Genomic DNA, 12,914 nt, shown 5'->3' on the forward strand with positions numbered 1-12,914 from the left:
AGAAGAAGAAGAAGAAGAAGAAGAAGAAGAAGAAGAAGAAGAAGAAGGAAAAGGGAGATTGGAGAAGGGAGAGAGAAGAGAGGAACAGACTTCCCTCTACTTCTAACATCCCTCTACTTCTAACATCAAAGAGACACAAAGTATTCCAGGACTTTATATTGAATTAAGGAAAGGAACATTGTTTTCAACATAATATTTTCCAGACACACACAAAGATAAAATTATTTTTGCATAAGCAAGCACGGTATCCAAGTAAGTGCTGTAACAAATAACTTAGAGGGTTGGCATGGTGGCTCGGTGGATAAATTACTGATCATAGAAGAGTAAGGACCAGTGCTCAGGTGCTAAGCATCCACTTGAGGCCATACGAGAGTGACAACCTGCCTGTAATCCCAGCCCTGGGGAAACAGAGATGGGGTATACCCAAGGCATGCTGCCTAGCTAGACCAGAAGAATGACAAGCTTTGTCTGCAGTGAGAGCCCCTGCCTCAGGAAGTAAAGTATGATCCAGGAAGAAACCTACCACCAGCCTTGGGCTGATACACCCACTCACTGTGTTGTGTGTGCTCTTGTGGATTATGCAAGCATCAAGTTTCTAATTGGCACGGAAAGTGCATATATACATATATTAACTTAGGTCTCTGCTTCTCAAATGTACAAAGACTGAAAAATGCGAGGAAAAACCAAGTGTCAAGAATCCCATTTCTCCTCAGCCTTGAGAACATTTATGCCCCGCATCCCCACATGTACTACAAGGATCTCTGTCTCTAGTACCACACACATTACACAGCTCTCCTCTCCGGGCAGCTATTTTATGCTTTCAGCAACCAGCTCTCCTAGATGATCATCCACATCTGCGTCCCTTCATAAGTCAATAATCTACGCCAGCTGTTTTCCAAAAATAGGCACTAGGAAGGCACCACAGCAGACCTAAATGTAGATTCTGTCAGCTGCACATCTTCCATGTTTTCATAGCTCATCTGGGGTTTCACCATCATCACGCTGATCAGGGAATGGGAAGGAGTGAAGTACTGTTGTCAAATTTTCCCTTTTTGGATACTCAGAGTAGGACTGTTTAAAAATCTGTGCATACGGGAGCAACACTAAGAAGATATTAAAGGATGAAACAAATAGCATCCATGCCATCTTCTTTTCTTGCAGTCTCAGTGTTTACTATATTCTGACACGGTAATGATTGATGCTGATGCCTTGCTGCTGAGAGCTCAAGACTTATTCAGCCAATGAAAAATTATTATGCTTAGTGAAAAGATAAAAGGCAATGAAAATGCTATAAAAAGCTCAACTTTCCAGCTTCTGGACTGGCAGATTTTTTAATAAAAATGTACCTAAAATTTATAAATCAATCTAAATCTTTGAGACAAACAGAAATAGATTGCTTACTAAAACTTCACAAACCAACAAAGGGAAGAAATGTATCTGGAAGCATCTGAAGTTTGGCCCTTGACTATGAACCTAGTTGCTAAACCAGTTTTATGGGTTCTGCGGCAATGTCTTGGTTGAGTCAGTTTAGTTTTAGGCTGATAAGCTCTTTTAATATTTTGTGGCACAACATTAAAGACGGACATAATAGCCTCATTCATGGAGGGCTTTCTGAATTTCTCACCACTCACTCTTAATGAAAACCTGTCCCAGACTGTATCATTTGTAAAGGGTGGAGCTAAAGCTCAAGCTGATCTCAAAAGCAAATCCTTATGGTCTTTACAGCCATTAGTCACAGAGGATAACAGTATTATTGTATATCACATGCAAACAGGTCAAGAAGTGATTGCCAGGTTCAAAAAAAAAATTTCAAACACAAATAATGCTGCCAATTTTCATTACCAAAAACATGGGGCTATATCAAAGAACCCTTTCCAAGCTTAGTTTCTAAGATCACCAAATGTCATTTCACATTAATCCAGAGTTCCCCATCACCATTCCAAAAGGTCCATTCCTTTGGAACTGGTGAGTTCCAAAATTATATGAAGAAAACTATAAAGCAAAACATACTGGTCTTTTAATCATTCACAGAAATTTTAAGAAGACATAAAAATATGATATACATTGGAAATTTTTCTATAAAACGGCAATGTACTGTTTGCAGTAAAAACTTCCAGTTTGTTAAAGCATATTGAAAACAAATGGCACATGTCTTGATTCTGTTTACAGATGCTCAAGTTCTCTGAAGGGAGGCTCCTGCTGAACATGCTTCACTGTGCTTACCAACTTCCAAGCCAGAGTGCAGATAAACATGAAGGCTCACTGCTCCTCCTTACGAGCCAATGCTGTTATTCCTTCCCTTTCAGGATTCCAACTAAACTTCAAGGGTCATCTTCTTAGCTTACCAAAATAATAGCCCATTTATTTGCCATGTACTGTGAGTCAAGCTCTGTGACATTTATTCTGTATTTTTTTGTTCCTTTACATAGGCCTATAAAGCAGGTATCATTACATCACTCCTATTTTACAGAAAAACAAAAAGCAGTGAACGGATCAAGTTATATTGCTCAAAAATGAGAACAGACTTCAACTAGGATTTCTGTTAATATGGGATCTTTTTTTAAACTACTAAATTAGGAGAAACACATGCTAATCTCAAACTCCCATTTTTTTTTCATTTTATCAAAATGAAAATGCCTTAATTAAAAAAGTTTACATAGTATACCTAGACTAGATATTATCAGTTCTAGAACCCAGGGCTTGCTTTTCTACGTGCCTTCTACCCTACGTTGCCTTTTTATAAAATTTGAAGGTAGGAATACGTTCTGATTTTCTACACTAATACATACCTGTTATTTGTCAGTGCAACTTACTGGGTGATAGTTGGTACACCCTCCATGATTTCTTCAGAGCCCCCCAAAGCTGTCCTCACTTTTCTTACACCTGACTTAAAATAACTCCTTTGTCACAACTCGAGAAAGGATGTAATCCCCTACTTTCTAAGGATTCACATGACAGAAGGACCCAGGCCCACAGTATTTTCCCATATGTTCTAATGACAAATGAATAGTGATAATTATATAGTGTGCTTATTTCCTAATTTGGTCATATGCTGGAATCACTCAGGTTGCTTTAAACCACTCCATTCCCAGGCTATGTCATGGATTAATTAAACCACAAGTTTGGCTGGAGGTAAAATTGGCCTCATTTTTTTTTTTAAAGATTACCTTTATTTTTATTTATGTGCATGTCTATATGCATGTATGGCACATGTGTGCATGTGCCTGTGGAGGCCAGAAGAGGCTATTAGATCCCTTGGAGCTGAAATTAGAGGTGTTTCTGATCTACTTGACCTGGGTGCTGGGAACAAAACTCAGGTCTTCTGGAAGAGCAGGAAGTGTTCTTAAGTACAGAGCCAACTCCCCAGCCCAAGGTTCAATATTTTTTAACCTTTGAGATGGTTCCAATAAGCATTAAATTTGATAACCAGAGCTTCACTATTAAACTTTAGTATTTCAAGTAGTAGTAGATCAACAAGGATAAACTAACGTACTTTCTTACACAGCTATCAATTATGTAAATCCACCATGTTCAGAATTTTCTTTGAAATAAAGCCAAGAGATTTCAAAATAAGCTATCATAGAACACAAATATTACTTAATTAACAGTAATATCTGAGGCAAATTAAAAAGACTCCTTTTAGTTAGTGCTACAGATAAACACCCAGAAATCCTTAATTTAAACACACACAAACACACACAGACACCTGAGCTGGCAGAGCTGGCAGCCACAGTGTGCTCACATCCAGGGATACATGTACTGTCACACCAATAGCCTTTTCATGCCCAAAACCAAAAGAAAGAAATCCTGTAAACTCTTTTCTAAGCTAATGCTGGGACTTCCTCCTTGATCTATATCAGTTGCCTTTCACAGCATCTTTAACCACCACAGGTTTTGAATTCCTTAACAGAAGATAATGTGATTGATTAAGGAGTCATATACCCAATCAAGAACAGATGTTCATCACTGTAAATAAGAAAAATAGAATCCAACATACAATCTTTGTTCTTCCTAGTTATAAACCTTACTTATAATAAATATTTGTCAGTTCTTAGATTCATGAGATTATAACCGATCCAGTTTCTCAATCCTCCAATGTTGTTTCTCTAAGGAAAAGCCTCTGTGACATTTTGGTCATTAGTCCCAAACACGTAGCAAACACTGAACACTTCTTGGGACTGTTAATTAAATTTGGTCTATGTATGGTGGCTCATATCTGTGGTCCCAGCATTTAAGAGGTTGAAGCCATTCTATGAATTCAGTCTGGACTACAGAGTAAGACCTTGTCTAAACAAAACTGATTCTACTAAGAAGAGAATATATTTATTCATTTTCAATAATTATATTGTACTCTCATAGCAATTTGAGAGTTTTTTTTCTTTTTTCCTCTTTATTATTATTATTTTTTTATACTTTATTCACTTTGTCTACTGGTTGTCCCCGTTTCTTGTCTCCTCCCAATCCCACCCTCCCTCCTTCTTTCCCCCATTCCCCTTCCTTAGTCCACTGATAGGGGAAGTCCTCCTCCTCTACTATTTGACCCTAGCCTAATCAGATCTCATAGGACTATCTAGATCTTCTTCCTCTGTGGGCTGGCTAGGTCACCCCATCAGGGGAAACTTCGTAGGCAACCAATTTCATGTCAGAGACAGCCACTGCTCCCTTTACTAGGGATCCCACATGCAGACTGAGCTTTGTCTATGGGCTACAGCTGAGCAGGGAGTCTAGGTCCTCTCTGTGCATGGTCTTTGGTTGATACACCAGCCTCTGCAGGACGCCCTGGGCCCAAAACTTTTGGCTATGTTGCTCTCCTTGTGGAGCTCCTGTACCCTCTAGGTCTTTCTGCCCTGGGCCCAAAACTTTTGGCTATGTTGCTCTCCTTGTGGAGCTCCTGTACTCTCTAGGTCTTTCTATCTCCCCCTTCCTCCATAAGACTTACTGAGCCAGAACAAAACGACAGCCTACAGACTGGGAAAGGATCTTCACCAACCCTGTATCTGACAGAGGGCTAACATCCAGAATATATAAAGAACTAAAGAAGTTAAAAAGCAACAAATCAAGTAACCCAATTAAAAAGTGGGGTACAGAGCTAAACAGAGAATTCTTAATAGAGGAATACCAAATTGCAGAGAAATACTTAAAGAAATGTTCAATGTCCTTAGTCATAAGGGAAATGCAAATCAAGATGATCCTGAGATTTCACCTTAAACCCATCAGAATGGCTAAGATCAAACACTCAAGTGACAATACATGCTGGAGAGGATGTGGAGAAAGGGGAACCCTCCTCCATTGCTGGTGGGAATGTAAACTGGTACAACCACTTTGGAAATTAATCTGGCACTTTCTCAGACACTTAGGAACAGTGCTTCCTCAAGATCCAGCTATACCACTCCTAGGCATATATCCAAAACATGCTCAAGTACACAACAAGCACATTTGCTCAGTCATGTTCGTAGCAGCTTCATTTGTAATAGCCAGAACCTGGAAAGAACCCAGATGTCCCTCAATGGAGGAATGAATACAGAAACTGTGGTACATTTACACAATGGAATGCTACTCAGCAATTAAAAACAGAAATCATGAAATTTGCAGGCAAATGGTGGGATCTAGAAAAGATCATCCTCAGTGAGGTATCCCAGAAGCAGAAAGACACACTTGGTAGATACTCACTTATAAGTGGATATTAGACAAAAAATATAGGATAAACATACTAAAATCTGTACACCTAAAGAAGCTAAGCAAGAAGCAGGGCCCTAGGTAAAATGAATCTTTACTCAGAAAGGCAAATGGAATGGACATAGGAAGAGGGACAAAAGAGGGAACCAGTCAGGAGCCTACCACAGAGGGCTTCTGAAAGACTCTATCAGCAAGGTATCAGAGCAGAGGCTGAAACTCATAGCCAGACTTTGGGCAGAGTGCAGGGAATCTTAGGAAAGAAGGGAGAAATAGAAAGACCTGGAGGGCACAGGAGCTCCACAAAGAGAGCAACAGAACCAAGAAATCTGGGCACAGGTGTCTTTTCTGAGACTGTTACTCCAACCAAGAATCATTCATGGATATAACCTAGAACCCCTGCACAGATGTAGCCCATGGCAGCTCAGTATCCAAGTGAGAACCCTAGTAAGGGGAATAGGGACTGTCTCTGACATGAACTCAATGGCTGGCTCTTTGATCACCTCCCCCTGACGGTAGCAGCCTTGCTGGGCCACAGAGGAAGACATTGCAGCCAGTCCTGATGAGACATGGTAAACTAGGGTCATATGGAAGGGGAGGAAGACCTCCTTTATCAGGGAACTTGGAGAGGAGCATAGGAGGAGATGAGGGAGGGACTGTGGGATTGGGAGAGAATCAGGGAGGGGGCTATAGCTAGGATACAAAGTGAATAAACTGTAATTAATATATTAAAAAAAAGACTCCCTGAGCTCCAGCTGCTACATCTGTCACCCCATTGACGCCAAAGTTGATTCAGCTGATCTGACTGGCTAGGCAAGTGTCCCCTTCCTTTCTCACTGCTCTATCTTTGTCCCTCCTGAAGCTGTGTGCTAGGTCAGAAAGGATGACCTTCCCGAACAGAGGAGCAGTCTTCGGTCAAGGGTAGCTGCGTTCCCCTGCTAGAAATTCCAAAGATGCTCAAGGTCAATTTGAGGGTTGTTCTTACTGTTTTGAAAGTATTCTAACCCAACATAATTCAGAAGAAGGGAAAGTGTCTACTTACAGGTATCATCCAGTTAGCCAAGTCACCATATTTAGAAACTTGCATCGCTCCTAACATTGTTAAGTTGACATGTCCCCTGTGAAAAAAAAAAAGAAATATAAAGCAAACTTCACAGGCTTTATACCCCCTTTGCTTGAAAGCATCAGCAATTAAAATAATCTTAGGCCCCAAAATGCATCTGTTTTCCCTCTCCCTACAATTGATTTCTAAATAGATCAGCTCTAAGCTGGTGCAAAAAAATAACCATGAAGAGTTCTTTTTAAAAAAAATTATAGCCTATATCGTCTCCAAGAACAAACTAAACACAGGTGTGAAGAGTGAATCGCATTTCCTTCCATGAGGGGGAAGGTGACTTGTCTCAGAGACGAGGGGTAGCTGGAAAGTGAGCCTGGCTCACTTGCTGGGAATACCTTATGATGTTATTCCAATCGAGCTGGCACAAAGGTGCAAACTCCATGTAGGGGGTTCTTTTCAAAGTAGTGGGGCAGGTTTGTCCATGCCCAGCCCTCCCTGGGAATAATTTCACAGCTTTCTGCAGCTGAGCAAATCATGGTCGTTTAATGGGACTGTGGAAAATGGGACTGTGCTTCAGAGTTTGGCTTGTGGGCTCTGGGGATGACTCACACCATGTGAAGGCTCGTGTTCACATGGTGTGTGAACACGAGGAGCTACGTTACTACATACCCTCTAATCATTGCGAATGACTCATCGCTGGAGAAGAACGAGGCTCCTGGGAGAACAGTAACCGTTTCCTTTCCTAAAGGCACAGAAAAAAGACAGAATTCGGGGTGGGGCGGGGAGACCATTAGACCTCTGAGATCACAACTATGCACAGAGAGGTCTGCACCATCTCTGCTTCTAACACTACGATCCAGCCAAAATTCATTTGCACATAAGGCAGCAACTGTCCACCCTGAGAAGAAGCCTATTTTGTCATTGACATTTTTTAGCTTTGTCCATGCACAGTGAAAACAACCAGCATTCATGGAATTACTGCTCGGAAATTCTCTACAGTCAATGCACCCTCTACAATCTATACGATGCCCTCCAGCATTGCCACTTTAGACTCTGACAACTTGCAGTTATAGACTAAAGCATGTTGAGGATATAACAGGCAACACAGTGGCTACAGGCAGCAATACCACACTGAACATTTGAAATGGGTTTAGAAAGGGAACCTCAGATGGCAGCTATGAGGTGATAAAAGGTTATTAACTTGATTATGTCATTTCACTATGTACACATGTATCAAATCAAAACACCAAATGTTAAACACTGAATATAAACTACTATATATACTGCTTTCACTTGTCAATTGTGTTGGCTAGTTCTATGCCAATTTGGCATAAGCTAGAATCACTGGAAAGGAGGGAGCCTTCACTAAGAAAACGCCTCAACAATATCTGGCTGTAGACAAGCCAGTAGGGCATTTTCTCACATAGTGATTAATAGGGGAGGGTCCAGTCCATTGTGGGCGGTACCATCCCTGGGATGGTGGTCCTGGGTTCTGTAAGAAAGCAGGCTGAGTAAGCTGTGAGAGCAAGCCAGTAAGCAGCACTCCTCCATGGCCTCTGCATAAGCTCTTGCCCCTAGGTTCCTGGCCTGCTTTCCTTTGATAATGCACAGTAATATGGAAGCATAATCCAAATAAACCTTTTCCTCCCCAAGTTGCTTTGGTCATGGTATTTTATCACAGCCAATAGTGACCCTAACTAAGACACCAACTAAACATTAATAATTATGGGGAAAAATCTAAACTAAAAATAAATGAACTATATGAAGGACCTACCTAATTCCTTATTATCATTAAGCCTAACCCTCCCTTCTCACATTCGGGTAATATACATCCATCATGATTCTCTAGCTCCTATAAGCTGTGAGCTTCTGCCCAATTACAAACTGCCATGAAATCAGAGAATACTTCTTAACACATTTAATACTTATTTCCAAGAGATTCTCTTGGTGAGACTTCAAAAATTTACACATTGTTATATAAGTTCAGACATGGGGGGGGTCACATTTGGCTGGGTGTGGCAGCACAGGCCTATAATCCCAGCACCCTGGAGGCTGAAGCAGAGGGATCACCACAGTCTACACAGCAAATCCAAGGCTAGCCAGGATTATAGATGGAGGCCCTGTTTCAAACATTAATAATAACTATAGAAATAAAATGCCCGTGTTTATCCAGTTAGCACACTAGCTAATGCTACCAATGCCTGGGTCAGACCCAAGTTGTCTGTCTTGTTTGTGATCTACTTTTTTTCCAGAGTTTCAGAACATCATATGCTCTCCATTGGAAAAGTGCTTAAAAAAAAAAAAAAAAACGGAACTAAAGTGAGTCTACTGTCTCAGGATACTCCACCCTCTGCTCCAATGCTACGGCTAAGAAGAGGTAGAGAAGAAGAGAAAGGTAGCTAAGAAGAGAAAGAGAAGCTATGGTTGAGAGGTCAGAACACAGGGAAAGCTCTTAGAAGCATCAGGGGCAGAAGAGGTCTGGCCACACCCAGCTATGCACCTTAGCCACACCGACCGCTCCTCAAGGACTGCTGAAAGCCAACTCTTTCATCAATATCCCCCACTTCAGCTCAAGTATGGAAAAAAAGTCAGCCTATTTATATCATACTGCAATATTTATTGCCTGGGGGAGTTTGATTCTAAATAATGGAAACATCTTCTCATCTTCCAAAGTACCATAAAACTGAACTGCTTTGGGAAACACTTTCTGGCGTAGCTAGAAGTGGCTTTTAGACAGCACACAAGACTTGGAAGATTAAGTGAGCTAATGCATGTGAAGTCCTCATTCAGAGCCTGGCACAAAGCAGCAGCTCCACAACATCAACTGTCATCATTATCACTATTACCGCTCTCTCCAAACCATTTAGAGAAAGAGCCTGAGCTGCCATCCCTACAGGGATAACTGCAAAGGAACACAGCTGACTTATACAGTAAGGCTCTCAGACAGCCTGCATGAGCCCTAAGCTTCAGGACATGCACAATACAGCTACCCCATCAAAGCACAATCTCCATCCGGCACAGTCAGATCCTTGCCGGTTCTGTGAGGTGGAGAGTCATGGGGAAAAACTGCAGAGGATGTCAAACAGGCATAGACATACCAAGTCTTGTTTTCTGAGTATTAAATCACAATGAATTCCAAAAGGCATTCTCCACTGAGGGGTACATAGGAGGTGTTTTCTCCTCCTCCTATTGTTGTTATTATTATTATTGGTGTTATTATCATTATCATTTTGTAAGAAATCCTGAGATGAATAAGGAGAATTCTGGCTCTCTATAAGCTGTACAAAGCATAATTTTATTTAAAGGTTGAGAACAACTCTCATGGGAAAGCGCCCTGGCCCCTTCTAAGGCAGCCTTATAAATTACTCTCTTCTGAAGCAAAGTTAACTACCCACATCCTCATTTATTTATACTATTTATTTCTAGTGAATGTATGTGTCTTCTAAAGCAGGGTTATATTCTTTTGAAGTGGCTACCTATGCACATTTGTAATTATCTGTTATTTATTTTGAATATATATATGGGAGGAGGGATTAGAGGTCACTTCTCAGAACTCATTTCTCTCTTGCCACCCTGTGGGACCCAGGAATTGAACCCAAGTCAGGCCTGTACCTAAGCACCTTTACTCAAGTGCCATTTTACTAGCCTGATTTTTATTCATTCATAATTTCTATAAGCATACCAACTGACTATCCAACACAAAGGCCAGGTCTGAACAAATGTACTTACGTATAGCATTATTCAGACTATACTTAGGAATACACACACACAGCACACACACTTATATGCACATAACAAGCAAAAGAGGCTGTGAATTTGAAAAAGAGAAAAGTTAAATACATAGAAGGCTCGGAAGAAGGAAAGAGAAGGGGAAAGTGATGTAATTACATTTTAATCTCAAAAAATAAAAAATAGTTTAAATCATCCACGTTTATGGGTTTGTACATGCTGTGAATTTTCAAATCCAGAGAAACATTTTTACCTTTCTTCTAAAGCTGACTATTTCTTGATGAAAACATGAAACCCCTTTTAGCTTTTGATGCCTATAGTAGATGACTGCTATGATTATCCTACTGTGCATATCAGCACTCCTAACTATCATCTAACCATAGCTTACAACTCACTGGTTAGCCTTTCCTCCTGCCTTCTGCATGCACTGGGAACCATCATGCTATTCTCAGCATCAATGAGACTGAATTTTTTGTTTTGGGTCCCCTATGACTAATAATATACATGACTTTTCTTTCTGTGTCTGACACTATTTTGCTTAGCATACTCCAAATTGTCTCAAATGACAGAACATCAATTTTTATCATTTAATAGTATTCTACTATGTATTTTATTTACACGTTGATTAGTTGATAAATTCTCAGCCTGTTTCCATGTTACTGACTGTGGTAAACAGTACTCCAACAAAGACAGTATAGACAGGTGTCTCTTTGGTTTGCTTATTTTATTTCTTTTTTTAATTTTTAAATAATTTTATACATTCACTTGTATCCCAGCTGTAGCCCAGTCCCTTTTTCCCTCCCATTCCTCCCTTCCCTCCCTTATCTCCTCCCTGCCCCCTTCCGAGTCCACTGAGAGGGGGTATCCTCCTCTCCTTCCATCTGGCCCTAGCTTATCAGGTATCTTCAGGATGGTAGCAATGTCCTTATATGTGGCCTAGCAAGGCTGGGAGGGAGGGGAAGCTCGTGAGTTCATGTCAGAAACAATTCCTGTCCCCCTTACTAGGGATCCCACTTGGATACTGAGCTACCATGGGCTATGTTTGAGCAGGGGTTGTAGGTTATGTCCATGCATGGTCCTTGGTTGGATAAACAGTTTCATAGAAGACCCCTGTGCTCAGATATATTTGGACCTTGTGGGGCTCCCTATCCCCTCTAGGATATACTAATTCCTTCTTCCTTCATATGATTCCATACACTCTGCCGAAGGCTTGATTATGGGTCGCAGCAGCTGCTTTGATATGCTACTAGGTAGAGTCTTTCAGGTGCCTTCTGTGGTAGGCTACTGTTCTGTTTCTTGTTTTCTCCTATTTCCAATGTCCATACCCTTTGTCCTTCTAGATGGGGATTTTTCATCTTTATTTTATTTCTTTAGGCAATAAAGCCAAAAATAGAATTTACACACACACACACACACACACACCCTTTTAGGTACAATCATTTTTAGATATCCAATATCTAAATGAAAAGAAATATACGTTAAATCCATAATTTTCTAATGCAACATCGAGAATTGGTCAATAATTCTAACAATAAATCAATATAAAGAATAATAACCTGCCCTCCGATCCAAAACCCCGTCCAGGCATCCAGCCCACTGACAGGCAGCACCAGGTAAGAGACCCAGGTCCCTGCTCCATTCTGGGACCCTCTCCAAGCACCCAACCCCACACAACAGAAAGGACCCAAAAAAATGCTACATTAAGCTTCTCTCTTGTAGAGACTCCTAGCTGAACAAGGTGCTGAGAATGAATGACAGCTGACTAGTGTTCCCTAAACAAGCCATTGATACCATCACTTCTGGGGAATACTGCAGAAGAGGGGGTAGAAAGAATGTAAAAGTTGGAAGACAGGAAGAAGGGCTGTGAAAAGGTATCCTGCAGATAGGACGCGGCCACTGTAATCATAAACTCACAGCAACTGAACATTCCTATACTGAGTCTGCGTAAGAATGGCCCTGCCAAAGGTCAGGTATGGATGGAGGAGGGCTCACAAACCCCAACCCTCACTACTGAACTATTTGCTACTAAAACTTTCAGGGAGAGACACAGTTACTGCCTTCAGCTGTATGCCCACTGCTGACCCCACCAGGCTCCAATGGATAGTGCCAGAGTGCCAGTCAAATGGCCACACAGGTAATCCTGATTAAATTAAATGGATCATGAAACAAAACCAAAAGTCCTAAATAGGGGTGGGAGGCAGAGAACAGTGAATGTGGAGATGATAGGGATGAAAAAGAGCTAAAGGGGGATGTGAGAAGGTAGTAATCAGAATACACGGATATGTATATGAAAATATCGAACAAATCTTTTCTGTGTGTACATCTAAATCTTCTCTCGCTACTTTGTCATGAAAGTGTATTAATTTTATCCTTACCTAGTCCTTCAGTTCACAATTCAATAGTGAGTAAATAACTATTATGAGCACTGAACAAAGCTACAAACAAAATTCAACTA

The 12,914-nt window shown here is 40.9% G+C and overlaps 1 protein-coding gene across 1 annotated transcript in view; it reads right to left on the minus strand.

The window, feature by feature from the left end:
* The window catches only part of Oxct1 (3-oxoacid CoA-transferase 1), a 121,345-nt gene that overhangs the window by 45,989 nt on the left and 62,442 nt on the right, over positions 1-12,914 (minus strand). The window contains exons 12-13 of the mRNA XM_055601121.1: positions 7,400-7,472; positions 6,716-6,791 (exon numbers count right to left, since the gene is read on the minus strand). Coding sequence (XP_055457096.1) covers positions 6,716-6,791; positions 7,400-7,472 — 149 coding nt within the window. The remainder of the gene's footprint in view (positions 1-6,715; positions 6,792-7,399; positions 7,473-12,914) is intronic.

The sequence above is a fragment of the Psammomys obesus genome, unplaced genomic scaffold, assembly GCF_907164565.1.
Source record: "Psammomys obesus unplaced genomic scaffold, mPsaObe1.curated_primary_1811, whole genome shotgun sequence".
Classification (NCBI taxonomy): domain Eukaryota; kingdom Metazoa; phylum Chordata; class Mammalia; order Rodentia; family Muridae; genus Psammomys; species Psammomys obesus.